A 27,223-nucleotide genomic window follows, 5' to 3' on the forward strand; every position below is an offset into this window, starting at 1 on the left:
TGTTTCTGTTGTGTTTTGAGAAGAAGAACCCAAATTGTTGGACAATTTGTTTGCAATTGTATGAGGAAGTTGCTTTGGTATTATAGGAGGTCGTAAGGGTTTTGAGAATGGTGAGACATAAGTTGTAGGAACTTTAACTGCAGAGGTAGTCGACGAATTGTTTGCGACACTTGTTCTTCCTTCCATTATGAAAAATGAACTGTTTTTTTCGGACCACTCATAGAAAAGTTTGAAATAAACCGTTTTCGTCAACGGAGACCCCATCTATAATTTTATTTTATTGAAAAGTCTCCGTTGGCAAACCGTTCCATCTCAAATATTTGAGAAGATAACTTCACATTTTGACTTTTAAATACATATTTTTCACCATCGGACAAACTTTTGACTGGATGGACTTTACACGAACATTACACTTGTCAAAATATTTTTAACATACGATAGTATATATTTGTTCGAACAAATAATGGTCTATCGTCAACGCTCATAGAGATAGACCCACTTTTCTAAAGTATATATTTGAGTACTTTAAAAAATATTATAGAACAATATAACAAATATTTTACAAAACTGACAACACTTTGACCAAGTAGTTTTTTGTGCTGAACAAAAAGTGTCATATAAACATCTGTCAAAAACCGCTTTTTAACTTCACTTAAAATGCCACGTAAGCTACGTAAGAATATACGTAAGAGGAAGGGAGCATTGAAACATCCAATAGTAAAACTGACACCACAACAACAGTTGCAACAACAAATGATGAATGACCCCACTATGTTGCAACAAATGTCAAGCAACCCTATGCTTTTAAACCGAGTTATTGGTGCACAGAGTGGAGGTTTAAGAGCGGCACTTTTAGCGAAAATGGCAGGCTATGGTGGAGCTGCAGACGGAACAGCTTATAACCCTCAAAGTCAAATGAATTTGAGTTCACTCAAAAATCAAATAACAGATGTCAAAAAGTCAAACATAGACATACAGAAACAAATAAGCGAAAACGAAAAGAAACTAGAATATGACAGACACACAAAGAAACTCAATGAGTTAAACGTAGAGAAAAAGAAGAAAGAAGAACAACTGAAAGAACTAAGTACAGAGGAATATGCGAAAAAAGTGTCAGAAAAAGCAGCAGAAGTAGCAAAAATGGAACAAGATGTTATAAATTTGAAAAACCATACTACTCAATATAAAGTACTGAAAGATGAAGAATAAAACAAAAAGCCATGAAGACATATATGGATAGCGATGAGTATAAAAAAGAAGTTGAAGCAAATGTAAAGGCAGAAAAACTTTTACAGTTGCAAAACCAAACCGTACAGTATGAAAACTTAGCACAAGAAAGTAAAAATAACGACGCAGCCATGCAAAAGGCAATGAAAAGCGCAGAATATATAAAAGCTAATAATGACTGGTTAGATGCCCAAGCCAACGCCAAAGCAGCCCAACTTATAGGGTCAATAAGGACAAAAATACAAGCGGATGAAGACAGTTCAAATGAAGCTTTAATGAATGCTGACTTTAAGAATGCCTTCGAAGCTCTTCATAGTAAGGTGAAACTAGTGAACGACTTCTCATCTGGAAAGAAACTGAAGTCTGAAGGTTTCGACAAAGAGTTAAGAGAAGTAGCACAAAATATGACGAAAATAACAGATGCAGCAACGAGACAGGCAGTTCAAAGTGCCTATGACGCCGTTAGAGCAGCTGTTGTGGAAAGTCAAGAAAAAGAGTTACAACAGACCAAAACAGACCTAGTAAATGCTTTCTTAAAAACGAAAAGTCAAGTAGGACATTATGCTGCAGATGGAACATATGTGCCAGCTGGTGGAACTTATATACCACCAAACCCTCCAAGAGAAGCACCTGCACCAGGACTACCTAAAACATTTACATCGTCACATGGACACAGACACAGGCATGCACCAAAACCAACACAACAACCAACAGTTCAAAATCCAGCACCACAACAACAACCAACACAACAACCACCTCCACAACCAGCACAGCAACCACAAACAGAGCAAAGACATAAAAGAAGTAGAGAAAAAGGAAACCAAGAATTCTTAAAAATGCTTAAGGAAGATTATGGTTACCCAGATACTCTTGACTTTAGTGACAGATATAAAGAAGCTATTAGAAAGTTCAAGGAAGGAAATACTGACCCGAACCTATTTAGCTTTATGGTTCAGCATCAAATCGGATATAATCTCAAACCTGGAAAATACAAGCTCGCTAAGGGATATGATTTAATAGCATATCATCCAAATGACATGGATGAATTTACTCCGAGATATTTGATGTCAGAGCTAAATGATAATTCAACTCTCTTCATGAAACGCGTAAAAAATAGAGACGGAACGAAAGAAGAAAGGTTTATGAGTCCGGATGACTTAGAGAGGGAACTTGTTAAAAACGGTCTCGGAATATATGAAATGCCAGCAGATGAGGTACAAGAAACTCCACAGGAAGAAGTTCAGATACAACCAGACACGGAAGAAATAGTTCAGCAACAACAGCTAGAAGAGCCTGAAGGAAACGAACAAGTCCCTCCTTTGGAAACTAACTTCACAGAACTAGATGAAGATTTGGAACAGCCGAAAAATCTTGACCCTCAACAAGTGTATGAGGAGAATATGGAATCTTTCCAAGAGTCTAAGCAAAATTCGGCTGACATAGTAGAAGAATATCGAAAAATGTTTACCGACATACAAAAGACTCCAACATCAGATGAAAATATTCAGCATAGAATGGAAGTACTGAAAGATAATGTACGCAAATACAATAATCCTTTTTACTTACGACCATATAACGTTCAATCTTTGGCTGAACTCGGTGAAAATAAAAGGTTAAATTTCAACAAAACATATAGAAATGAAACATTGTTTAAAGTTCATTCAGAACCTAACCAATATGGAAACAAACCTACTTTTGTTTCTGCAGACTATGGAACTACAATGAGATGAGGTCATAAAGCTAATCGGATAGGTGGTTCATAAACTTACAACCTCAATTCCAAGAAGTTGTAGACGCAATGGAAGTGAATGGTGAACCAGATATAGCTGGTATTTTCAGCGCGGCTTTAATGCCATTGAAAGATATGAAAGATGCAGATATTTTGGACCAGTATGAAATGAACATGGCTGAGGGAAATATAACACCTGACGTTCTAGAACATTTATCTCAAAGAACTACACAGAACCATAGAGATGGTATATTTGGTGAAGAGTTTAGAAAGAGAGTTAGGGAGAGAGAAGGAAGAGAACCTATTGTACATGACCTTGCAAACGAATGTTTGCAAAATGTCATAAAAACTTACTTTGCAGACAATGAACCGAGAAGGGATGAATATTTAAGAAAACTCAAATGGACAGTACCAAATGAAATGTTAGTATTGAAAAACATGTTCCATGACAAAATAAAACCAACTACAGAAATAAATGACGCAAGACTGAAACGTTGGGTAAAAGCTTTCCCATTCACAAAAGATATTATTGGTAACATGGAAAGAAAACCAGAATGGCTACAAAAACATATATTTGGAAACGAGCTTATTCCATATGGACAAGCTATATTTGAAGAGCTTGAACCGGAAACTCAGGAAAGAGTCATGCAAACAATAAGCGACGACTCAAATACAAACTATGACAAAATCTTTCTAGGATATTGGTTACCTGAGATGGGCGACCAGAGCCCAAAGGCAAAAAGGACATGGGAAATTTACAACATACTAGGTGAACATGAGGCAAAGATGCAACAACTTGAAGCAGAGGGCAAGTTACCAAAAGCGACACCAAAGAAGAAGAGAAGAGTAGAACAAAGTGAAAGTAGTGAAGAAGTAACTTCATCTAGTGAAAGTAGTGGCAATGAAGGAAAAAGAAGAGTTAAAAACTCAGCCAGGAAGAAAGTAAAGCTTGGTCCGAGTGGGTTCTATTATGACATATAAATCCAACTATTCTATATTTTTACCCATATGAAATGTACGCCGCTCAGAATATTACGCCAACAGTTTTGGATGCCATGAACGGAAATGTTTCCGAATGGTATAACGAATGCGACAATGCCATTAGAAGGTCAGAAATAGTTCCTGGAACTTACGAATATACAACTGCTGTTTCTTATGGAAACGTAGGTGAGTTTGGAGAAGGTTCTTCAACAACAGTAGATATTGCTTGCGACAGGTTTCATATTATTTCTATTGACAACTCATTCTTATACGTGGAACAAGACATTGAAATAAAACCTTCTGCCAAGTTGTCTGACAAGAAAGGTTGCAATGGAATTTTCTATGTCGGATACCAATATGCTCCAGAAGTTTTTATGGGATATAAGATATATTCTAACTCTGACTTAGTTCAAACAGTAACATGGGCAAACTATGAATGGTTCGCTTTGAGAAACTCAGTACAACCACAAGCTAGAGAACAAACAGACCAGTATGCAACTATTGAGAAAATAAGAAGACTTGACCCTAACGTTCCAGGAGTTTATGTTAACCTTTCTGGTTCAGATGGAACTGCTGCCACTAAAGTAAAACTGAAACTTAGAGTTCCTTTGTCATCTTTCCTCATCTTCAGGTTTTTAAGATACTTGCCAAACTGGGCATGAAAAATTTCTATCGAACTTACTCCAAGCAAAAATAACTTAGTCATTGCACCAACACAAGACCCATTCACTATTGAAGCCAAAGCAACAGCTCAGGAAACATTCGCTGCCTTTTGCAAAAACAAAGTTGACTTAGACTTTGGTTTCTCAAACTTCAACAATGAAGTAAACTACTATATGAAGGATAATGGTGGTGCAAACGTATGGGACCCAGTTAAGTTCACATGCGAAAAATTTGAATGCAAGAGAATAGAAAGCAGACTTGCAGTCTATATGTTGGACCCAGATATTTCAAATGCTTTAGCTGCCAAATATATTGCAGTTCCACTTATGTTCCCTATACACCAAATATCTGTCAAAGACTTTGCAGGTGAAGTTGGAAACCAAAGTGCTGACCCAGGTGCAAGAACAGATATTGCCTTAACAACTGCAATGAAACATGCAGATACTATGTTTGTACTGTTCAGACGAACTATAAATGACTATTCTTGTTTCTACAACCCTGGTATTAAATATCATATAAACATAGATGGCAAATATTATCCAAGAGAAGAATATTCTACAGTTGAGGATATGAGGTCATACAACTTGACATTAGATGCTATGAACTTTAACAACAACTTCACAACAACCATTAACCCTGAAATGCAAAGTTCTATTATGCCATATGTGAAAGTATGGACTCATACAGGAGGTCAAAAAACTCAATATACAAATGGAGACCGTTCAAACTTTTGGCTTGGCATTCCATTTGCTGACTCAGAAGACTTTATGGGTGGTATTTCAACTGTTGGTACAGTTCAAATACAATATACTGGTGACAGAGACGGTCCAGATGAATTGAGAGCAAAGAAGTTTACAAAACCAATAGCACTTTTCACGGAAGATGCTCTTTTGAAGATTCGTTCGATGAAACCTGCTGGGGCTCCTCAGATTGGCATAACGACAGTTTCCATCGAGCAGATTTTGGCAGCAGGTCAGTAAGTTGTTCTTTGACACTTTTCTCACCATCGTAAATAGTTATGACACCTGTTTTGACATAATACTGTATTATAAACTTACCTTTAGAAATATCTGTAAGTTTTGAAGTTATATTTTTGTCTGCTTCAAGAACTTTCACCATTTCAGTTATACCAACTTTCTTTGCTTTATGAAAATATTTAGGTTCAGCAAAGACTGCTATTCTATAACATTTACCATTGTTTGTATAAAGAACTATTCTGTCAATGAACTTGTATTGTTTGTGAGTATAAACTTTGTTTTGCTTCAATTCAAAGAGATATCCGAATACGTCCATCTTTTTATTCTAAGTAAATGTCATTTCCGAAAAATAGAAGCGTAAGTGTTTCAAAAGGTTTAATGGCGGTGGCAGATGTGAAGTTAAATTCACCAACTCAAACAAACAGTCAAAGTGTTATTGTCAATGTCAAAGACAGAGATGTTGAAATGGGGAAACCATACGAAGACGAAGATGGTATAACAATTGTTCCTGTAAAAGAACCAACATATCCTGAAGTTAACAGAGACTTAAGTTCTGTTGCAGATATTCGAAACGATTACCAACAACTGAAAGACAAACTTCAAACTCAGGAGAAGATTTGTCAAGCTTTAAGTATAATGTTAAACTTGGTCGAACACAACCCTGTAAAAGTGAACTCATATGTCATTGCACCTCATGAAGTTTTGAAAGAACTCTTGAAACTTTTGACAGAGGCAGACGATATAAACATCAAAGAAATAGAACCCGACATTAGTTGCTGTGGTGTTTCATATAATGTCATTGACAAGATATACGTTATGAAAAGAGGTGAAACGTTGAACTTAAAATATAGTTTCCCAGACGTTATAAAAATATTTGACGACCACAACATTTCATTAAAGTTTATTTGCTAAGTAAATGGCAGAAGACATAATGGTTTATACTATTACGACTAAAAACCCTGAGTCATATAATTCTATAACAACAAACTTACAAAGTCCTCAAGGACGATATTGTAAACTAACCTTAAACACAATGACGACTAAAGCCTGTTTTGCTCTTTTGACACCAGAAGACTTTATTGTTGTGAATGGTAAAAAATACTCCTTTGAAGATACTTACTCAGATATGCCACCAACAGGTTTTGTTGACTTATTTAATACTTTAAGTACGGGTGTAACATGTGCTGCAACTAGAGCAGGTTTCATTATGTTTGGATGTCCGACTGAGTTTACTATAAACGATATGAGCTATAATACAAAACTTATTTCTGGTTTTTACTACCAACAGTTTCCTATAACAGGAAAAGGTGTTATACAAGGAATGTCTATTCCATTGACATTAAGCACACCAATCTTATATATTGTTTCAAACTTAGGTTCAAAGTGTTATTCGAATGTCGACAGAAACTATTATGACCAAAAGATACTTATGCGTATAAACAATACTTTCTCTGCTGGTTTGCCTATTGTTCATTCGAATGCAGAATTTTCAACCTTAGTGAACTCAAACACTTTGGCAAGTATAACGTTGACATTAGTTGACGCAAACTTTGTTCCTGTAAAACTTTTATGTCCTATGTATTTGTCAATGACGGCAGAAAGTTTCGAATTGGAAGATGCAACTGGTGAAAGTATTGTATTACAAGAACAACTTCAACAACAAATAGCTCAAGAACAACAAATGCAACAAATGGAACAACAAAGTCAAGAATAAAAAAATAATATTTTTTTATTCTTATAAAATGTACAGAATAGATGTTTCAGATTTTTATGACTTCCAAGCATTCAGAAATATGTGTCCATTTCGAGACTATAACAAAGCAGTCGAGAATTTGAAACGTTTAGTCATTTATGTCGACTCTGCCCCAGAATGTTATGTTATGAAAGAATGGGATGTAGTCTTTAACAAACCTAAAGCGACAATAGTTTCAGAACAAGAATGTAGACAGAAACTTAAGAAAATAAAAGTCGTACAAGTTGGTATGAAGATGTTAGATGCTTGGGATATCTTATTGTCAAAGTTAGAAGATTTTTCAGTTCGAGGTATAAAGTTCTATATAGAGATGTGAAAACTTAAATTTTATAATCCCTGGGATGCACTTTCTTCGATTTTTTTTTAATTTTTGGGATAAATTTTGACATCTTTTTTTTTGCTGGCGACCCCCCCCCGTTTATGGCATCAAAAAAACATGTTGTTTCGTTTCAAGATCGGGGTATGTTGTGAACCCGACTTCTTTCATTAATGAAGTGATTTCTTAAGTTGAATAAAAACAAATTTGATTGAAATTCATACAAAATTTCTTTTTATCATTATTATTTAAGATGCTTTTTTATGTTGAATTGTTAATTTTTTTATTTCCACCTGGGATATTTTGAATTGGGCTAGCCCAATCCCACCTCTCAATTTTCTCTCAATTGGGCAATGGGGATCCCATATAAAATGTATTGTAACAAAATTTTACATGCATAATATAGTACAATTAAACAACATTCTAAAAATATTAAATTCACATCATTTACTTGAAGATTTTATATTTTCAACAAAAATTAATACAATAATTACATTAAATTGAGGAGATTTATAATATTTATTATAAATTAAAATATTATTACTCATTAATTTGTTGAAATATTGCATTTTAGTGGTAAAAATTAAAATTTAAGTTTACATGGAGAAAAAAAATTTTAAATTCCAAAAAAAAATTCAATTGGGATAACGATAGGGACAAAAATTTAGAATCCCCATATGCTTGGGATAAAATCACATGACTAGTTCTATACACCATCTCCAAACTTCTATTCTATCTTCACTGGATATAAATATGAACAAGTAGAATGGAAAGAAAATATTATAGAAGCTTGGTTAGACCATGTCAAAGAAATTATATGCAATGGAAACGAAAAGGTTTATGAGTATATCTTATGTTGGTTTGCAAACATCTTACAACATCCAAGTGCTAAAAATGAAACTGCTCTCATTATAATTGGAAAACAAGGAACATGTAAGAACACATTCTTTACAGATATCTTATGCAAACTTTTAGAAGGTTATTCGAACCCTAATATGACAAACTTAGAAAACATCTGTGGTAAATTTAACTCTTCAATTGAGAATATGAAACTTATAGTTTGCAATGAACTTCAAAGTATAGATACAACAAAAGTTTTAAACTCAGATGCTTTGAAGAGTCTTATAACAGATAAAGTTGGAGTTGTTGAAAGAAAGTATAAAGACTCAAGAGTTTGTGAGAATGTTGCAAACTTCATTATGGTTTCAAACAATGCTGTTCCGATGAAGTTAGAAAGTTCTGACAGAAGATATGTAGTCGTCAGAACGTCAGATTCTCATATGCAAGATACTGAATATTTTGACGCTTTGTCAGAATGTTTGACATCTGACTTTTACAACCACTTGTTCTCATATTTCATGACATTAGATATTTCTAACTTCAATCCAAGACAAATTCCACATACCGAAGAGAGACAAACATTGTTAGAAGCAAACAAGAGTGTATATGAACTGTTCATAGAAGAAAGCGACTTTGAGTGTTTAGATGAAAAGTCTTTATATGATGAATATAAACAATATTGTCAAGAGTATGGTTATATGCCAGCGTCTAAACGAACATTCTTGGCAAATGTCAAAAGTCTTTTAGACGTACAGAATGGTGTATATACAAAGAAAATTTTTTCTGAGTAAATTTTAAAAAAATATTTTTTTATCCGATAGAAAAAGATGGCAAAATTCATCTCAGTAAATAAGTACATGACAGAAGTCAAAGATAAGTTAGCTCCATTCGCATATTTGAATGTTTACTTCTACAATTTTGAAAAGTCTACATTCAGCAAATTTTGGAACATCGAACCAGTTAAGTTTGCTATTGTGACTAAAAATGGTGCGAAATTTGAAGACTTAGACATAGAAGGTTTGTTAACAGTCAAAGAAAGTTTTGACAGAAGGTTCTCAAACCTTAAAGAAGGCAAAGCATACAAACTTGTTATACCTTATGAACCAAAGAAGACAGACGACTATGAATATTATGAGTCTAAAGTTGTAGAAGTTCAAGGTAAATTGGGTAAAAAGATTTTAGAGTCTAAGCCAGTGTTTACTCCTAAAGAGGAAGAGAACATTGACATTGACCCAGAAATGTTCTAAAAATAAAATTTTATTTTTACATGTCAAATTTCTTCTTCGGTGGAACTGGCTCTGGTTCAGGTTCTTTCTTCTCTTCTTCTACTTTCTTTTCTTTCTTCTTCTTTTCTGGTGGAGTTATGTCAAATTTGGCGCAACCATATTTATGTAAAAGTTCTTTGTCCTTTAATAGCTCTTCTATTCTGTTTTCTATTTCATCTTCAAGAAAAGCGCATGTGTCTTCTTTGCATTCTAAGAACTTTTGTTGGACTTCATCTTTCCAATCGGCGTCATCTCTGTCAACAAGTCTGTCATTGACAAATTTTAAGACTGCTCTGCTTAATGTTTTATGGTTCTTGTCATATTCCCAGAAACAGAACTTTAGAACAAATTCACCTTTCTTGTTTACACTATGTAAGATTTTATGGTCGACAGATGTTTTGCTGTCAAAAAGTTTGTCTCGAATATAGATAGCGAAATCGCTAGACATTTTCTAAAAGATAAAAATTTTAATTTTTCTAAAAATATGTTAGAAAAAAAGTTTGCTGACATTGACAAAAAATTTGAGAATGTTTTAAATAAGAACAAGAGGAAGTTAGAAAATGCTCAGATAAAACCTATACATGACAAGTTCTTATTTGCTCAGAATGGTATAACAGGTCTAATTGCACCACCTGGGTCGGGTAAGACTTTCACTTATCTTAAAATGGCTGCACAACAACAAGAACTAGATGAGAAGAACCCATTCTATGAGTTAGTTGTTATTTGTTCGACTTCTGGTCAATTTGACCAAACCGTCAATTCGTTCAAAGATATTATAAAGAAGTCTAAGTTAGTATGTATAAAAGACTCTGAGTTGTTAGATTGGATAAAGAAGTACCAAAGAAGAGTTTTGAAGTATAATGCTATAAATGAGTATATAAATTCTAAGTTCAAAGACCCTAATGAGGAAATGCAGAGAATATTAGAGAAGAAACACTTCAGAAACAAACAGAAAGAGATAGAATACATTTCGAAGAAATTGCAATCTTACGATTGGAAGACTTACCCTCACAGATGTCTTCTTATCTTAGATGACTTTGCTTCTCATCCTTTGTTAAAGAATAGAGAACAAGATATGTGTCGAATTCTCAAGAAGCTCAGACACTTTAACATCTCAGTCGTAATATGTGTACAGACAGCAAAGAGTTTAAGTAAGGATGTAAAGAGAATACTTACTGACATTATACTTTTCCCAGGATTGTCCGAAGACGATTTCATGGAACTTATGAAAGAGTCCATGGCAGGTAAGTTTGACAGACATGAACTATGGGAGAAGTATAAAGTCATACAAGACCCTCATACTTCTTTCAGAATTCATATCTACGCAAACAAAGTTCAAATTGTAAAAAGTCAAGCTTGAAAAATGTAAGTGTTTAGTCTTAGTAAGTAAGTCTGTTGTGGTTCTGCAGCTTTCGGTTCTTCTGGCTTTGGAAGGCATTCAGGAAGAGGAACGTCAGTCATCCGTTTGTGTCCTGTCGGAAGGAAAAATTTTTCCTGTCGGAAGGAAAATTTTTTCTGAAGTTCGACCAAAAAGTTCTCAATTTTCGAAAATTTGAATGGTTTACGGACGGACAACTGGAAGAGTTCTTCCTGTCGTCGGGAAAATTTTTTCCCTTTGTCCGGAAAATTTTTTCCAGTTGTCGGGAAAATATTTTCCTGTCGGATGGAAGGACTCGGAATGCCAGAAGGATTTGACGAGGCAATTTACCTTATAGAGCTACCTGAGCCATCTGAAGTCAAGCTTGAAAAATAAAGAGTGCATTTACCCTACTTGTTTGAAGTTGTCAAAATACTCTGTTATTTTTTCCTTTAACAATGGCAAATCTTCTTTGAAGGTAAAAATTGTACAACCTTTAATATCATAGTGTGTTTGAGGTAACGTATCTTGAACTATTTGTTTCACATCTTCATTTGGAGTCATTGAAATCGGTAAGTTTTCGCGATAGAACCAATTTCTGTCAGATTTGTAAATCTTAGCAAGGTCGTAAAAGCTTTTGTTGTTTCTTCTGACTAAATGCAACATAACCATGTCATTGTCTTCCATATCTTCAGTATAAATCATATACTTATAGTTCTTTTCCTTTCCTTTTGGTACCGAACGTGGTATTCTTTTCTGAATGCTTTTGTCTTTTGCTTCAAGCTTGTTTTCCATCTCTTTTCTCATTTCTGTATGTAAATCGTCAAGAAGTTTGTAAACATGCCATGCATAACGAGGAGAAGCCCACATTGCAACAGCATTTACTAAAAGTCTATGAACATAATATCCTCTTAAATTTATTGGCAAATTTTTACGATTTTCATGTGTTTTATGCAAGACCGAGAATTCTCGGTCTAGAGAAATTTCACTTAAAAGTTCTTGTGTGCTTTGGTTTCTGAACCAGTCGTCTGTATGTTTGGTATCTGGAGAAAATAGAACGATATAAGTTTACATTTGTAAGGTTACTTTAGTGTTAGTCATATTTGAATTTTACGGTCAAAAATAAATTTAGGTGAACTAGTGCAAATGCGCACAACTTTTCACCTCTTTTTTTAACCTCATATGTCCTTACTGAAAAAGTATGTGTTCCATATGTCATTTTACTCAGAATTTTATACAGAATTCGGCAAAAATAAAATTTAGGGTAGAAGGGTATATCTATCCCGTTTTCTACCCTTTTTTCTACCATAAAGTTTTATAAGCGTTTTACATGGTAAACATTGTGAATTCGTGAAATTCTAAACAATTTTGTGGCTTCGATTTCCTCTGTCAGTATGTCAAAAGTTTTCACAATATTGAATGTATCTTTATATTTCTTCTTGACATCTGAAAGAAGGAAATCGTCAGCTGTTGGATAGTTTTTGTTTAGAAATGCCAATATGTTCATTTTGTTTTCTGCTGGTTTCTCTATCTCTTTCTTTAAGTCAGCATAGTCGTTTCGCATACGTTCTATCTCTTTGACAGAATAGTTATATTTCCTTATTGCTGCTTTACATTTAGAACATTGTGGGTTCATTTTAGCATTGTACATTGAAATTTGTCCTGCAAGAACAACTAAAGCGTCAATGGTCCTCTTAAATTCAAAACATGCAGGTCTAATTTGTTCGTTCCATACCTTATTTCTTTTGTCTTTATTTCTTATTTCCCAAACACATTTAGCTACTAACGTAACAAAATTGTCATATGTTTTGAATTCTTCAGATTTGTATAAGTCAGATATGTTCTTATATACCATATTGCAGTCTTTGTCCATGACTTTGTGGTTGCAATGAATTCCAAGGAACTCATAGTTAACTTTACGTATGAACTTCTTAATTTCAACTGAGTCGGTTGGTCTGACTTCAATTTCTTCAAATTCTGGAATAGTAAGCTTTTGTTGTTGTATTTCAGGAAGTTTAGGTAGATGGTCAATAATATCCTGCATTTCATAAAGATATTGTTCATTTGTTTCATCTTTTGCAGTGCAATCTAAATCTCCTTGGAGAAGTTCTTGCTTTATCTTCTGGATTGTTGTTTCGAAATCAAACGAATCTGGAATAGTTTTTGACGTATCTACTAACATTGAAGTTGGGTTCATAACTAAAGAGTTTGGTAAAGTTGATGCTAACATGTTCTTACAATAAAAATAAAAAATATTTTTTAAAAAAACTAACTTTATTTTTTATTTTTTTGTGAAAGTGTCAAAAATAAATTGTTTTCATGAGTTTTCTACGATGGTAGAAAAAAGGGTAGAAAACGGGATAGATATACCCTTCTACCCTAAAAGTATTTTTCAATACTTTTTCAGCACTTTTCCGTAGTTATATATGAAAGACAATTCGAGATAAAAGTCATAGTACAATGGAATAATATATTGCACACCATTTGTTGTGAACCAAACTTGAAAGTCAGAGAAACTGTTACTAGATGGTTCGTAGAATTTGGAAGCAAAGTCATAAAAGTCCTTACCAATACATAGAAAACTATTGTTGCTTGAACTGAAACTTGCATGACACATAACATTTTGAGGGTCAAATACGTTTCTATAAACTGTCAAATCTGCTGGTGGAAGTATAAATTTAAATGGACCATCTGGTGGTAATGGTTCGTTCTGGTTTAGTAACCGAAGAAATTGTGCCCAAGAACGTTTGTCTACTTCCCAAAATAAAAACTCTGTATCTCTTGGAGGGTTAATTTCAATCTTTTGAAATGAAACGGTGGAGTTCATCTTGTCATATTCTAGTTTCAGATAGTATGTTCCATTTAGTAAAGAGTCGTATTTTTCTTGAAATTCCCAATAATATTTGTTCATTTGAGTTTGAAAGTCATTTAGAGTTTTCTCAAGACTTTCGTCTGAACGAATTGTAAAGATTCTCATTTCGTCAAATTTGTCTATTAGACCATCATGACCTTCATACTGCCCATGAAAATATACTGCGAACATAAATGCGTTAGTTCTATTTGAAAACAAAACTCTTCTAAATCCTATTGCCTTTGCATCTGAAGGACTTTGAAGCCAACGAATTGGATAGTCAAACCTGTATGCTCGGGATGAAATTTCTTCATCTGAAATAGTCCTACCAGCATTTGTAAAGATATAGTCTAACGGTTTTGTATCTGCTACTTTTGTTCTTTGTTTTTCAACCTGAAGCATTTAATATATGTAAAAATATATTGTTTTAAAATGGTATGCCATATAGCTTCTTGAATTTGTTAAGAAGTATTTGAACGTATTTTCCATCTGTATCTCTAGTGTTTACATAAGCATAGCCCGCCTTAGTAAAATATACTTGTAATTTCCTATGGTTTACGCCGGTATAAAAGTAGAAAGAGTCTTGTTCTTCGCTATAGTAGTAAAACTCAAACGTATGCTTGCCATAGTCTGTAATTTCAATTGTTTCATCTTCTAGTTCGTCGACAAATTCGAATACAATATCTCCAAATTTGCCTTTGTTCTTATTGTTTTCAGAACGAGTGACCCAACGTAAGTTTTCAAGTCTATTGTCGTTTCTTATATGGTTTATATGGTCTACAAAAGGTAAATTGTTAGGATTCAGTATAAAATGAGTTGCAATGACAACATGTTTAAGATAGTGTTTTCCACCCATCTTCATAATAGCATATCCGTCATTTCGCTTAAAACTCTTTTTGTCTTTTTGTTTCTGACTTCAAATGACTCACAACAGTGAATTTCATATTTCTCATCTAACAAACAAGTTTCCCAACGGTCTTCTCCAACAAACTCAGCGTACATTTCAAATAAAAAATGTCACTTTTTTAAAAATAAATTTTTTACTTCATGCAATGTTTTATTTTTGTGCCGTCTTCAAGTATGCCCCAATATTTCCTTTTCGATATTACATGAACTTCGGAAAATACCTTATCTAGCTTAAAACAGCCCATCTTTTCACCGACCATACCCATTTCAATGAGTTTGTTGTATCTTTCTTCGTTCGTCATGAGTGCGTCAATGTTCTCATAGTAAACCTTAACTTTCGATTTGACTTCGGAGAAGAATTTGTTGTAGTTGTCAAGGACTGCTTTTGCGAACTGAGGGTAAGACCAATGTTCGACAATAGGTTTTAATGTGGTTACTAAGCCACTTTGACCTTGAGTGAATTCGTACTTCAAAACAAAAGGAGAAAACCTTTCAACAAAGTTGTCGACCTTCTCATAATGTTTACTCTTCATCTCTTGAGGTTTCTTAATGGAATATCCCCATGTCGAATTCATAAGCAATTTGAGTGTCATTGCAAGTTTGGGGTTTGAAGCTTTCCTAATATCATACAGTTGTTGTATGACTTTTCCAACTGTATAGTTCCTTCCCGGGAACTCACCATCTTCGTTTGGAATTCCAGTCGGAATATATTGGACAAACCTCATGTACGCAGGGTTAAGGTCGACATAGTATATCTTTTCGTTTGAGTCGAACTTGTCGCAACCAATTGGTCCAGTTTGTGGAAATTCAAGTGAGTCTCTTATCTTCTGAGAAACTTCTCCTGTTATCTCATAAACATCGTCGAAGCAACCTGTTTCATATAAAACCTTCTGACCTAACTCAGATGCTCTCCAATACAATTTGACGTCAATTGGATGTCTCAATGGAAGTTTGTTTATAGCATCTTGAAGTTCTTGCAACCTCATTGGAAGTTCTTCTGGTTCAGGTTGGTATCCGAACAAACCAACTCCTTGTGGAACTGTGTACTTCTTTTGTACTAGAACTTTGTCTGGAACAACTTTTGGTCTTGCTAACAATGAAAAGTTTGTTTCGTCTTTTGGTACAAAAGTTTCTGTCAGCTTGTCATCTGGAATTGGTTCCAACAAACCTTTCTCGAAAAGAATGTTTACAGCTCTGACAATGTTGCACTTACTTTTACCAAAGAATGGGTTTGTAAGACTTTCGTTCAACATGAAGTGGTTGTGGACAATTACAATCTTCAACCATGGTAAGTCTTTGTCAACAACATAGTCGTCATGTGAAGAACCTTTAGCTGTAGGTATGTTGACTCGGATATTGACATTTGCCAACGGTGCAATTTTTGCCAATTGACCTCTGAGAATGTACCTTGTCTTCACACATGACTCAAGATACTTCATCTTCTCATCTGTAACAAGACCAGAGTTCCTGAGACATGTAAGAATGCAAGGTTCGTTGACAATTGTTTCAATTGAATTGTAAATCCCATACCTTGTCAAGTCAATGTCAGACTTATTTATGAACGGGAAGTATCCGCATGTTGTCTGACTGCTTGAGGGTTAGGTTGGTACCATTCGAACTTGACACTTGCAATTCCTTCAATTGCATTCAAAATGTCTGAGTTGGAGTCAACCATTTGTTCTCTCTTTGTAGTCTTGAAAGCGTCAAGAAGTTTTGCGGCTGTTTGTTCATTGCCATGTGCATAGTAAATGTGACCATCCAAATCTGTTATGGTCAATCTGAGATTGTGTCCTTTCTTATTTCCGTCTTGAATTGCAGCAAGTACACCCATGAAGCCTTCTTTGTTCTTTCCTTCGTCAAAGTTTACTGTAAAGGTTCGACCGGATGTAATTTGACTTCTAACTTCACGATACTTTTCATATGCATATCTTGTTCTTTCCATGGGAGCATGTGCGTCTTCACCTTTTCCTTTTTTCCTTCTCAAAGGATGCAATTGTTCGTCATGTTTCCAGTAGAATCTGGCAAAGCCGTCGTGTCCTTCAACTTGAGGTTCACTAACATCGAAAGGCATGTCCATAAGACGTTCTTCTTCTAACCTCTCTAGTCTGTTTGGATAATTGCACGTGCTGTTTCCAAATCCATTTCGTAGCGAAGACCAGACAATTTGTCATAGACTTTTATGGGTCTTCCCTTCCTATATTTAAAATTCTTCGAAACTCTCCAACCATATCTTTGTAACTCTGCTTTTATTCTAGCAGATTTTCTATCCATTCTATATGGGGGCATTTTTATAAAAATAAAAAAATATTTTTTTTTCTCTTTACTTTACATAACCGCCTGCTGCCATAAGTCTTTGACGCCAACCCATACCAGCTAATGAAGGTTGACTTGGTTTAGTTTGGAAACTAAACTTTGGTTTTGGTTTATCTTCAGTTTTTGGTTTTTCTTCTTCTATCGGTTTTTCGTCACTTTTCGGTTCCTCTGACTTTACTTCACTTGCAGGAACAGTTGTGTCGTCAACATCTTCATAAATATTATATGCCATTTGTTTTTGTTTTCCTTTCAACTTTTTGTGTTTGTTGTAAAGTTTAGAATATTTCGACTCTAAGTCAATGAGATGTTCTATAATGAACTGTTGGTCAGTGAAGTATACTTTCCCATCTGTTGTCTCGAAAGCTCCTTCAGACTTCAATATTTTATTTGTGAGAGTCTGTTTCTTTTTTGAGAGACTAGCCGTTCCATTTCTATGAAAAGTGACTTTATAGTTAGGGTTTGTATTTCCAGACCTGGCACTTTCTATTATTGAATTTTTCTCTTCATCTGTAAGTTCTTTGACAGGTTTTGACAATGGTTCTGAACTTTTTGTTTGTGGTGTCAAATCTACCGTTTCAACTTCTTCGGTCATTTCATCTCAGTAAAAAATTTTAATTTGGTTTGTTTTCAACTGGTTGTTGTTGTGGAGGTGGGATGATTCCTTTAATAATATCATTCAGTTTCACATGCTGAGCCTGACTATATGGTATCGGTTTAAATGCTGGAAGCCGACAAATCCATCTTGAACTCATTTGTCTCAATGCTGCATTGTTCATTTCATCTCAATAAAAAACCTTACATTTCCCAAGTTTGAGGTGGTTGCGGTTGGTTATTGCTTACCCATTGTTGTGCATGGTTATATCCTCTGTTAAAGAATCTTTCACCTTGGTCCATATAGTGTCCTGCTTGGTTATAGTAGTTATTTGCTTTGTTATAATAGTTTCCTGCTTGTCTTCCTACATTGTCCATCCATCCTTGAACTTTTCCTCTTGTTTCAGGATTTGGAATAAGATTTGTTGCATCTCGTGCTACATCCCAACCTTTCTGTACAGTTTGTATAATAGGTTGTGCTTTCTCTTTAAGTATACCTAATGTACTCAAAATCTTCCTTCCAACTCCAAATACACCTCTGGCTATTGTTCCCACTGCGGGTAAAAATCTAGATGCGACTCCTGCTAATGCGCCAAATAAACCCATTTCTTATGGGTTAAAAAATGACGAATCCAAACAAGGACCCCTATGTTTCTAAGGCAACAAAGAAAGCACTCATGATAAAAATCTTTAGTTCAACACCAAATGCTTGGTTTATGGATATCTTGGAAAACATTCCGAGGTATAGAGAAGATGGACCACCATACTGGTTAATATTTGTTGGTCAAAACACAAGATACTGTGAAGCCATACCATTATGGTCCAAAAATATTTTAGATGTGAAAACTGCTTTGACAATATTCGTTGACAAATACCATCCAACAAAACTGACATCTGACTGTGAAAGTTCTTTCAAATCAGATGATGTAAAAAACTATCTGCGTTCAAAAAATGTAAACCAATATTTCATTGTCGACCAAAACCATTCTGCTCTTGGTGTCATTGACGGATGTATAAAAATGTTAAGAGACTTAAACCAACCACAAGGTGGTGAAGCAAATGAAATGTCATATGACGACAAGTATAGACACTTCTCCATGGCAAAGATGAGACAAGTTTTAAATATTTACAATAACCGTAAACAAAAAGGTTTGGGAAACCACTCCCCCGAAGAAATGAAAAACAACCCTGACTTAGAGAAAGACTATATATTTAATAATTTAGTCAAAAGAGACAAACAAGAAAGAATGCCGGGCTTCAAACTTCAGAAAGGAGACAAAGTAAAAATAGAAATACCTAAACGCGACCCATATGAAAATACTATTGACTATGACAACAATGGGAACCCGACAGGTACTCACATTCGTGTTCGTAAAAATAGAAGAAAGTATACAAGAGAATATTATGAAGTTTTAGGCAAACATGGCAAAATGTACACACTGCAAGCAGAAGATAAAACTACTATTGTCAGACCTCGTTTCAAACTTGTCAAAGTTCAAGGTGGTATACTTTCAAAGACAGTTCCTAACAAATATAAGACAACTCCTGACGAATATGCTAAAGAAGTTGAAAATGACGACTAAGCAATTCTATACCATGCGTAAACTGTCATGTAAGGTGGCATGTAGTCTTTACTTTGTCCCGTTGTTTGCGTATATCCTGAAACGAAATGTGTATGGTTTCCTTCTCCCTGAGTGTCATCCCAGTAACAATTTATAGCAAACTTAACGTCCTCTTTAACATCATATCCTTGACCTTTTGTCATTCCTGACCAATCCCAATATCTATGCTTATGCCAACCTGCTTGAGATGTAGTTAATCTTATGTAATGACTGTATGCAGGTAAATTTTCACCTGAAATCGTTTTACTTCCACCTGTTTCCTTTGAAGAGTTTGCACAATACAAAAACCTGTCGACTATTTGTTCCCATGCACCAACACCAAACATTACTTGAGGACCTCTTGCATCCATAGATGTATAAATAGAACCTACTGGGTTCATTAAATCAAACATATGAGATATTATAGGATTGTCTCTTTTGAACTTAAAATATAGTGCAACTATTTCAGGTTTCTTCTGGTTTGTGTCAGAATATTTTTTATAATATAATCTTATGTTTTCAGGGTAGGTACAGTCTTGACTATAATATTTATTTCTGTCATCTGTATAATAATATACTATTCTCGTTTTTTCTATTGCATTATATCTTTTATATCTATAATAATCTAAATATAATGTTAATTTTTTTGGGTCTACATGTGGTGTTCTGTCGTCATCTCCATAGTCATAATAATGTGGTGCTGGAGCTGGGTCAGGCAATGTCATATCTGCCATTTCATAAACTCTTAAATATTTCTTTTGTTCGTCTCCATATAAGTTTAAGTAGCAGTTGTTGTCTAATGGAACTTTAACTTGTGTACCATCATTCTTTTTATAGCTTACATACATTTCATTGTTATTTTTCGGAATGAGTTTATGCCGTGTACCATTTTTTAAGGACTGTACCAACTGCCATCTAAAATAGTTATTTTCTTCATTGACAGAAAAGTCACCAACAATAGTTTCAATATTTTTTGTTCCTATCAAACTTTGGTATATTTCATTGACATATGTTTTATCTGCTTTATTTTCAAGGCTAACGTTTAAGTCTGTTATTTCAGAAGATGTATGTGTATGTCCAATATCACTTTTCCTGTTTAAGGTTTCTTGTAAGTTTGTAATATTTGCAATGGTATGTGTATGAGTCTTATTTGCTTTTGTCTCTAATGTTTCTTGTAAGTTTGTGATATCAGATATAGAATGTGTATGAGTCTTATCTGCTTTTGTCTCTAATGTTTCCTTAAGACTTGGTATTTGGTTAATATAATGTATATGAGTCTTTTTAGAATATTCGTTTTCAGCTCTTGTCACTTCACTTGACATTTTATTGTCAACATATGTTTTGTCTGCTAGTTCAGGATGAGTATGTTCTTTTGTTGCATAAGCATTGTTAGCTCTTTCTTCTTCTTTTGCTATTGCATCGTCTACATATTCTTTGTCAGCTTTGTTGTCAACATCTGCTTTCAAAAGAAGTTCATTTATAGGTTTCTCGTTTAAAGTTCCTTTTGTTGGATTTATACAGACAGTATGGTTCTTATTGTCTTGAAATAGAAACTCATCTGTTATAGGGTTTAATGTCAGTTTTAAGTTTCCTTCTTTCAATGACTCAGATATCTTAGAATAGTTTGAAAAGTTTGTTGTGTTCTTATTTAGAGCTTGCATAATGAGTTGTCGGTTGTGTTGTATTTCTCTCATAGACGCTGTTTCATTTGACATTTTTATTATAGATAAAATATGCTTCCAATAGAAAAAGAAAATTCTAGAGTTGCTACAACTAAACCATTAGATGAACTTTTTACTAATGTCGGTCAAAAGGTTGACATAGATACTATAAAGCATGAAGGCTATCGTTTGACTACCCATTAAGATGGTTAAGAGACCCATCCGTCACAAAAGCTATTGGCTTTCGTAGAATGAAGTTTGTCTCACAAGTTCAAACAGGTTTTCCATTTATTGTAAGGTTTCATATAGATTATACATCTGAAGGGCAACGAAAAATGTGGGAAGAAATTGAGCTAATACAAGTTGACCTCTCATCTTCTCTACAGACTGCGTTAAAAAATATAGAAGATAAAATAAATTCATGTTATGCAAAATATGCTGATGAATATGCGAATACCGATAGAACACTTTATGTGAGAATTGTATATGACAAACAAAATTCACAAGTGTCATTTCAAATCTCCGAAGACAATCCAAATAAAGACGAACAAATATATACAGAATTCACTGCAATGCATGGTATTATTTGCAAAGAATGTTAAATCAGAAAGTTGAACCTCCTTTAGCAAATATCTACAATCGATATGCAAGAGATGAACCATATTTATTTAAAGATGTTTTCGACCAAGATGCTGTGATAGTTCATGCTTCATTTTCTGGCGCCCAAAACTCTTTCTGATGCTTGGCAAATGACTTTTACGAAAAACCTACAAAGTTATACGAACCACCAAGTGGAAGTATTTCAGACTTTCAAGTATGGTTTACTACAGATGGAAGAAAAAGAATAATTCCATTATACCATGCGTTTTACTTAGAACTTAGTTTCATATACAACTACTATCGAACGGTAAAAATATAATTTTTTAATACGGTTGAGGTGTTGGATTTGGTTGCCAACTAGACTGTGGTGCAGGTTCAGGCTGTTGTATAACAGGAGCTTGCTCTTCTGGTTCAGGGTCTTTAGGTATAATACCAACGAACTGACCTACTCTTTTACCAATATTTTTGACACCGTTCCATACTCCTCTTCCGACAGATTTTATTCCATTCCATATACCTCTTCCAACTCTTCTGAAGAAGTTTCCAATACTACTGAAGAAACCCATTTTACTACGTGTAAAAATCTAATGTCCGCCTAGTCTCTTACGTTTCCTGTTGAGTTCCATAGCATTCTTTAACTGGAGCTCATACATTCTGTTTCTCCTCTGGTAGAAAACATATTCTGGGTCAACTCCTGTGTTCGCGTCATCTGCATAAAGTTGTTTATATCCCACTTCAGGGTTTGTATAAAACTCTTTCCATCTCATATTTGCATACCATGGTGGCAAACCTAACGCAGCGTCATTTGACATGGCAGTTTGCATTTGTACATCTGTTGGCACTTGACCATAGTTTGCCATTGCAGTTTGTATTGTTGTAAACGAAAACGATAAAAACTGTTTGACAGAAAAGTGACACTTTACATGGCAAAAAATAGAGCCTTACTTTTGAGATACTTGAGATTGAAACTGAATCTTATGAGGCGGTGATCTTGAATCACTACCTCATAAGGTTCAGTTTCATATAAAATTTGTTGCAATTTGTTATTCTTTTGCAATTATTTCTTATAAGATTTTACATCTTTTAGCGGGGAATGTTTGTTATCATGTATATATTATAAATATCTACACGATAACGAACATTCATCGCTAAATTGCTGAGAAACTTTGAGGAAATGTCGAACAATTTCCTCAAAGTTTCTCAGATTTATATAGATCACTAGAGTCCCCTAGGCACTGATTCTGGTTCAGTACCTAGGAGGCTCTAGTTCTCTAACGAACTGATAAAATGTTTTTAAATTTTTGGATATTGCTACCTGTGAAGCACTGACTTCAAGTCAGTACCTCACAGGTAGCAATTACATTGAAAGATGGGAGAAACTTTGTCCGAATGTTAAACTATTCGGACAAACTTTCTCCCATTTGTAGTGGAGATGGAAGGCTTTGAGGTATATTATATTAATGTATACCCCAAAGCCTTCCATCTCCACTTGAAAGTTCCAAAACTTTGGGTTAATAGTTTGCAATTAACCCAAAGTTTTGGAACTTTCTAGAAGGAATTGCAGGGTAGGAGGTACATATTCATACTATGTACCTCTTACCCTCCAATTCCTTCCTTAACATAAACAAATTTGGAGTTAATTGTTTGCAATTAACTCCGGGTTTGTTGACCTCCAAATGAAAATGAAAGGGTAAGAGGTATATAGTGACCCTATATGCCTCTTACCCTTTCATTCTCATTAATTATGGGAGAAGCTTTGGCCGAATGTTAAATTATTCGACCAAAGTTTCTCCCATTTTTTGAAGGGATTGGAGGCTATGAGATACTGATGCAATGTCAGTACCTCATGGCCTCCAATTCCATCCTGAAACTGATCAAAGTGGACCTTACATGCATTTGAAATTTGCCATGTAAAGTCCACTTTTTGAGAGAGAGGATTTGACTGCGTCAAATCATCTTTTTCGTTTACGAGAGTATTCTAACTTCATTTGGAATATTCTCTGGGTTTGGTTGTCCAGGTTGCTGTGCATTCGCTAAGTTCTGTGCGTCCATTTAATATTAGATAAAAATATCTCTTACGAGTACATATGCTGAACATTTGCAGGCATTGGTTCATCTTCATATTCTCTGTACTTTTCTGCCACGTCAAATAAATAAATGACACAATGGAAAAAACCTAAAACAAGTAGTCCTATTTCAAACCACATTTACTTACTAATAAAATTTCTTTGTTATGACACTTTCTCCAGTTTATAGGACCTCTCTCATATTCTATCTTGTCATATATAAACTCATAGTCATGTATGTCCTCTAACCATCTCATAACGGTTTCCAAACCACTTTTATCGGATGTAAAGTAAAAGCATGGATGGTTATGTATAACGTCTAAAGTTTCTAAAGAGTCTCTCAAAGTCCAGTCTACTTGGTATTGAAAATCCCATGTGTTATAGAACGGCGGGTCCACTATAAAGAAAACATTTTCCTTGTCTTTATATTTTTCATACAACTCTGTCCAATGACATCTCACAAACTCTATACCCTCAATATATTTTTCTATGTCCTCTTTGAAAACATTTGTATAGTTAAGATATAAAACTTTTGACATAAGTGTTTCAATGTCATGAACTCTTATAGCACCACTATATAATAGTCTAGCAGATATACTATCCCAGTCTATATATTCTGCTTTTTTCAAAACCTCTCTCACAATATCTTTCTTATCTAATGGTATACGTTCCATCTTACCTATAGGTATCTTTTCTTTTAACTCTTTCAATATATTGTTTGTGTCTGGAATATGTTTGAGACGGTACATATAGTTGTCGAAGTCATTGCATATAATCTTTGAGTCTGGGAATATTGTATGGCACAAATGGGATATATAGAAACTTCCACCGAACAAATCTACAAATGTTAGACCATTCGGTAGTTTCTTAAGTTCTCTCAATATAATATCTTTACATCTACTCTTATTTCCAAAGAACGGTAACGGTGGTTTTGTAAAATTCATTTATATATAATAATAAAAATGTTTTTACCCGAAAAGTGACAGAAAAGTGACAAAACATGAAAACATATATAATTTGTGAAAAGTGACACAAAAGTGACATATTAAAAGTGATATAAAAATGACACCATTAATATGATGTAAATAACAACGGTTTTGGTTTTGTCACCGGCTGGTCGGCTGGGGTTCGGTCCTCCTCTTGGGTCTTGGGCAAAATTTCTTAGGGGCTAGAGGGCGCAACGCGCCTGGAAGCCCCACTCACCTGACCTTATTTCAATAAAAAAATGAACATCGGATGGGCCAATTTTGAAAATCTTGATCAGCGGGCTCTCAGTGAAAACTCCAATGTTTAAGGTTTTGATCAAATCTCTTCTTTTTGATATCTGAAACGACAGATAGGTAGATAATGATATGGTCATGTTATAGCCATGCTTATGCAGAATGATATCTATTCTATCAAGAGAAAAAAGACCTCGAAGTGCAGAAAATTGAATAGTTGTAAACTAAAGCGGTGATTATTCAAATCACCATTAAAAAATTGATTTTCAATTTTATTATAAATATATATCGAACACAATTTGAATATCATATTTCATTGTGAGATTGTCGATTATGTTGAAGAAAGTCACTCAATAAATTCGATTTTTTTACCAAAATTCAATTTAATCGTCATCTCTTAGAGTGAAGCTCCTCATTGGAGCTATAGGACCCCAACGTGGCAATATATTTCACCTCCATCGTGCTATGTATACATCAATGAATGTTGAGTTATATATAATAACACTGCAAGGACATACATGTCATAGAAATGAATCCCTGTGAATAAGGGATCCTTTGCTTTTATATGTATGTTTTATTAACAACATTCATATCTAGATACTCGCAACTAACATAACCTTATGTCATTTAAATACTATGAGATAATAACAAAAGCGTATAAATGATAGGTTTTTATATCAGGCAAATACATATATAAATTTCTAAAGGTGCCATTTTTTGATGAGATAATTATTTTTGAATTGGAACTGAAGTATTTCTGGTGATTTCAACGAAATCGAAAGATTTATCGAGGAACTTCAAGCATTCTACTCTTGCTTTGCTGTGTGAAGGCTTTCTGACAGCCCAATTGTATTTGAAGGTGGTGCTTTATATTATAATGATAGGGCGATTCCCGAAAGCGTCATACGCTACGTAGTTCATGATGAAGTCTTCACAATTGTTTTTCTCAGCCGAATAGTCTATTACGCTTTTATATTTATATGAATGATAGATTTCAAACAAATCTACGTTTATAAAGGAAAGTCCAGTAAGAACAATGTTGAAATCACGGCCTCTCTTCCAGCTATACTTTCCTTTTCTCCAAAGAGTTGCGTAATTTCCGAAAACTGACAATGGAAAGCCTCTACGTTTAAATTCTTCAAAAGCAGTGTCTAAAGCTGTAAAATTAACGAAAATATCATCATCAATATTGCATATGGTCTGAGTCTCGAGGTTTTGGGGTATTAAAAATCGAGCAACAAGTTCTCTCATTTCAGTATCAATTATTTCAATAGGAACTGTAGAGTTTGAAATGTTATATGCAGTTAAATTAGGAGCCGGTATTGAATGCTTGAAATCGTTCCAATATATGTAAATTTTTTCGCAATGCTTAGATTCTTGCTTTAAAAGTGAGTTTAATATTTTAGATAGAATTGGAATTCGACGGAAACTACTTAGGTATATGATTGAGTATTTGTCTTTACTTAATTCTCGATCAGGTTTAAGATTTGATAATCCAGGGCCAATAACTTGTGAATATCCGCTTGTTTCAATTATTGAAGTACCAAAAATGACTGAAAAGAATATCATAGCAAGGATAAAAATGTTATTGATCCAAAATTTGTCCATAATTTAACCAGAGCATAACTCATATCTTTTAAGGTTATCGTCCGACCAAACACCAATTATCGTTTTTTATATTTATGATTATCTCAGGAATATTCATGCTATTTACTTTATCATTTCAACAGGCAATATCAATATATTTTACTTTCGCTATTGTAGTTCCAAATAAATAGCATACACAATATTTTGATAAAAAATCAATCTGACAGCGAAAAACGGTTATTTGTCGGTACTTTCCCTTTTATAGCAAACACTTTTTTGACACACATATGACAACAGAGGATTATACCATGTTTGAGTTACTAAAAAGAAAAGATACAGGGTGAGATATAAAAAGACATCGACAAAAACGAAGTTCATTATACTCAGAATTTAAAGAATAGTAAAAATGAATATGAAACATGACTTTCATTTGATTTCGAGATAACATATCAATATAGAGATCTTATTGTGTTATGAAAATCAAGCTAAAACAGAGCTTGGCGAGCCACAAAAATTTGACGTCAAGGGTTAAATGAGTTTTGGTTTTATATTTCAAAAATCTTCCATATATATATTAGTCATTGAATCAGTATTTATCATCGTTTTGTTTTCAACTATTGGCGGTATCACGTATAATGGAGAATTCCACAGTAACATGAATGTTTTATTGTCATGGTCAGGAGACCTTTTCAATCTTGGACCAGCTATATTACGCACAT

The 27,223-nt window shown here is 34.2% G+C and overlaps 21 protein-coding genes and 4 pseudogenes across 25 annotated transcripts, besides 2 other annotated features; 14 read left to right on the top strand and 11 right to left on the bottom strand.

Moving 5' to 3' along the window:
- Positions 1-20,653: part of a mobile genetic element that runs on past the window's edge.
- TVAGG3_0190860 (protein of unknown function, DUF4106 family) lies at positions 667-813 on the top strand (the record flags this gene model as incomplete). The annotated part of the gene is made up of 1 exon (XM_051225972.1): positions 667-813. A coding segment is annotated over one exon (147 nt), but the record flags the coding sequence as incomplete, so codon positions are not given.
- Positions 2,064-2,957, top strand: TVAGG3_0190870 (protein of unknown function, DUF4106 family; the record flags this gene model as incomplete). Its single annotated transcript, XM_051225973.1, has 1 exon — positions 2,064-2,957. The coding sequence occupies one exon, from the start codon at positions 2,064-2,066 to the stop codon at positions 2,955-2,957; it is 894 nt and encodes a 297-aa protein (XP_051110959.1).
- TVAGG3_0190880 (protein of unknown function, DUF4106 family) lies at positions 3,026-3,659 on the top strand (the record flags this gene model as incomplete). The annotated part of the gene is made up of 1 exon (XM_051225974.1): positions 3,026-3,659. A coding segment is annotated over one exon (634 nt), but the record flags the coding sequence as incomplete, so codon positions are not given.
- Positions 3,671-3,937, top strand: TVAGG3_0190890 (protein of unknown function, DUF4106 family; the record flags this gene model as incomplete). Its single annotated transcript, XM_051225975.1, has 1 exon — positions 3,671-3,937. One exon carries the CDS (start codon positions 3,671-3,673, stop codon positions 3,935-3,937), a length of 267 nt encoding a protein of 88 aa, XP_051110961.1.
- On the top strand, positions 3,970-4,568 carry TVAGG3_0190900 (uncharacterized protein; the record flags this gene model as incomplete). Its single annotated transcript, XM_051225976.1, has 1 exon — positions 3,970-4,568. A coding segment is annotated over one exon (599 nt), but the record flags the coding sequence as incomplete, so codon positions are not given.
- TVAGG3_0190910 (protein of unknown function, DUF4106 family) lies at positions 5,170-5,580 on the top strand (the record flags this gene model as incomplete). The annotated part of the gene is made up of 1 exon (XM_051225977.1): positions 5,170-5,580. The coding sequence occupies one exon, from the start codon at positions 5,170-5,172 to the stop codon at positions 5,578-5,580; it is 411 nt and encodes a 136-aa protein (XP_051110963.1).
- On the top strand, positions 5,956-6,489 carry TVAGG3_0190920 (protein of unknown function, DUF4106 family; the record flags this gene model as incomplete). Its single annotated transcript, XM_051225978.1, has 1 exon — positions 5,956-6,489. The coding sequence occupies one exon, from the start codon at positions 5,956-5,958 to the stop codon at positions 6,487-6,489; it is 534 nt and encodes a 177-aa protein (XP_051110964.1).
- Positions 6,494-7,291, top strand: TVAGG3_0190930 (uncharacterized protein; the record flags this gene model as incomplete). Its single annotated transcript, XM_051225979.1, has 1 exon — positions 6,494-7,291. The coding sequence occupies one exon, from the start codon at positions 6,494-6,496 to the stop codon at positions 7,289-7,291; it is 798 nt and encodes a 265-aa protein (XP_051110965.1).
- On the top strand, positions 8,642-9,247 carry TVAGG3_0190940 (uncharacterized protein; the record flags this gene model as incomplete). Its single annotated transcript, XM_001290645.1, has 1 exon — positions 8,642-9,247. A coding segment is annotated over one exon (606 nt), but the record flags the coding sequence as incomplete, so codon positions are not given.
- TVAGG3_0190950 (protein of unknown function, DUF4108 family) lies at positions 9,425-9,733 on the top strand (the record flags this gene model as incomplete). The annotated part of the gene is made up of 1 exon (XM_051225980.1): positions 9,425-9,733. A coding segment is annotated over one exon (309 nt), but the record flags the coding sequence as incomplete, so codon positions are not given.
- On the bottom strand, positions 9,750-10,177 carry TVAGG3_0190960 (annotated as a pseudogene). Its single transcript has one exon. A coding segment is annotated over exon 1 (428 nt).
- Positions 10,236-10,816, top strand: TVAGG3_0190970 (protein of unknown function, DUF4106 family; the record flags this gene model as incomplete). The annotated part of the gene is made up of 1 exon (XM_051225981.1): positions 10,236-10,816. A coding segment is annotated over one exon (581 nt), but the record flags the coding sequence as incomplete, so codon positions are not given.
- TVAGG3_0190980 (protein of unknown function, DUF4106 family) lies at positions 10,827-11,111 on the top strand (the record flags this gene model as incomplete). Its single annotated transcript, XM_051225982.1, has 1 exon — positions 10,827-11,111. One exon carries the CDS (start codon positions 10,827-10,829, stop codon positions 11,109-11,111), a length of 285 nt encoding a protein of 94 aa, XP_051110968.1.
- On the bottom strand, positions 11,514-11,915 carry TVAGG3_0190990 (uncharacterized protein; the record flags this gene model as incomplete). The annotated part of the gene is made up of 1 exon (XM_051225983.1): positions 11,514-11,915. The coding sequence occupies one exon, from the start codon at positions 11,913-11,915 to the stop codon at positions 11,514-11,516; it is 402 nt and encodes a 133-aa protein (XP_051110969.1).
- TVAGG3_0191000 (organellar and viral DNA polymerase type B) lies at positions 12,913-13,338 on the bottom strand (the record flags this gene model as incomplete). The annotated part of the gene is made up of 1 exon (XM_051225984.1): positions 12,913-13,338. A coding segment is annotated over one exon (426 nt), but the record flags the coding sequence as incomplete, so codon positions are not given.
- TVAGG3_0191010 lies at positions 13,488-14,361 on the bottom strand (annotated as a pseudogene). Its single transcript has one exon. A coding segment is annotated over exon 1 (874 nt).
- On the bottom strand, positions 14,387-14,815 carry TVAGG3_0191020 (His-Me finger endonucleases family; the record flags this gene model as incomplete). Its single annotated transcript, XM_051225985.1, has 1 exon — positions 14,387-14,815. One exon carries the CDS (start codon positions 14,813-14,815, stop codon positions 14,387-14,389), a length of 429 nt encoding a protein of 142 aa, XP_051110971.1.
- TVAGG3_0191030 lies at positions 16,421-17,136 on the bottom strand (annotated as a pseudogene). Its single transcript has one exon. A coding segment is annotated over exon 1 (716 nt).
- On the bottom strand, positions 17,186-17,770 carry TVAGG3_0191040 (phage tail repeat-like family; the record flags this gene model as incomplete). Its single annotated transcript, XM_051225986.1, has 1 exon — positions 17,186-17,770. One exon carries the CDS (start codon positions 17,768-17,770, stop codon positions 17,186-17,188), a length of 585 nt encoding a protein of 194 aa, XP_051110972.1.
- Positions 17,790-17,954, bottom strand: TVAGG3_0191050 (uncharacterized protein; the record flags this gene model as incomplete). The annotated part of the gene is made up of 1 exon (XM_051225987.1): positions 17,790-17,954. One exon carries the CDS (start codon positions 17,952-17,954, stop codon positions 17,790-17,792), a length of 165 nt encoding a protein of 54 aa, XP_051110973.1.
- Positions 17,974-18,375, bottom strand: TVAGG3_0191060 (uncharacterized protein; the record flags this gene model as incomplete). The annotated part of the gene is made up of 1 exon (XM_051225988.1): positions 17,974-18,375. The coding sequence occupies one exon, from the start codon at positions 18,373-18,375 to the stop codon at positions 17,974-17,976; it is 402 nt and encodes a 133-aa protein (XP_051110974.1).
- Positions 18,393-19,235, top strand: TVAGG3_0191070 (uncharacterized protein; the record flags this gene model as incomplete). Its single annotated transcript, XM_051225989.1, has 1 exon — positions 18,393-19,235. A coding segment is annotated over one exon (843 nt), but the record flags the coding sequence as incomplete, so codon positions are not given.
- TVAGG3_0191080 (phage tail repeat-like family) lies at positions 19,349-20,218 on the bottom strand (the record flags this gene model as incomplete). The annotated part of the gene is made up of 1 exon (XM_051225990.1): positions 19,349-20,218. The coding sequence occupies one exon, from the start codon at positions 20,216-20,218 to the stop codon at positions 19,349-19,351; it is 870 nt and encodes a 289-aa protein (XP_051110976.1).
- A 450-nt stretch (positions 20,654-21,103) lies between the features above and the next one.
- On the top strand, positions 21,104-21,770 carry TVAGG3_0191090 (annotated as a pseudogene). Its single transcript has one exon. A coding segment is annotated over exon 1 (667 nt).
- A 184-nt stretch (positions 21,771-21,954) lies between these two features.
- TVAGG3_0191100 (serine threonine-protein phosphatase family) lies at positions 21,955-22,197 on the bottom strand (the record flags this gene model as incomplete). The annotated part of the gene is made up of 1 exon (XM_051225991.1): positions 21,955-22,197. The coding sequence occupies one exon, from the start codon at positions 22,195-22,197 to the stop codon at positions 21,955-21,957; it is 243 nt and encodes an 80-aa protein (XP_051110977.1).
- A 306-nt stretch (positions 22,198-22,503) lies between these two features.
- Positions 22,504-23,606: a mobile genetic element.
- Positions 23,607-27,223: the final 3,617 nt, after the last annotated feature.

This window comes from Trichomonas vaginalis, chromosome IV (genome assembly GCF_026262505.1).
Source record: "Trichomonas vaginalis G3 chromosome IV, whole genome shotgun sequence".
Taxonomy (NCBI): domain Eukaryota; phylum Parabasalia; order Trichomonadida; family Trichomonadidae; genus Trichomonas; species Trichomonas vaginalis.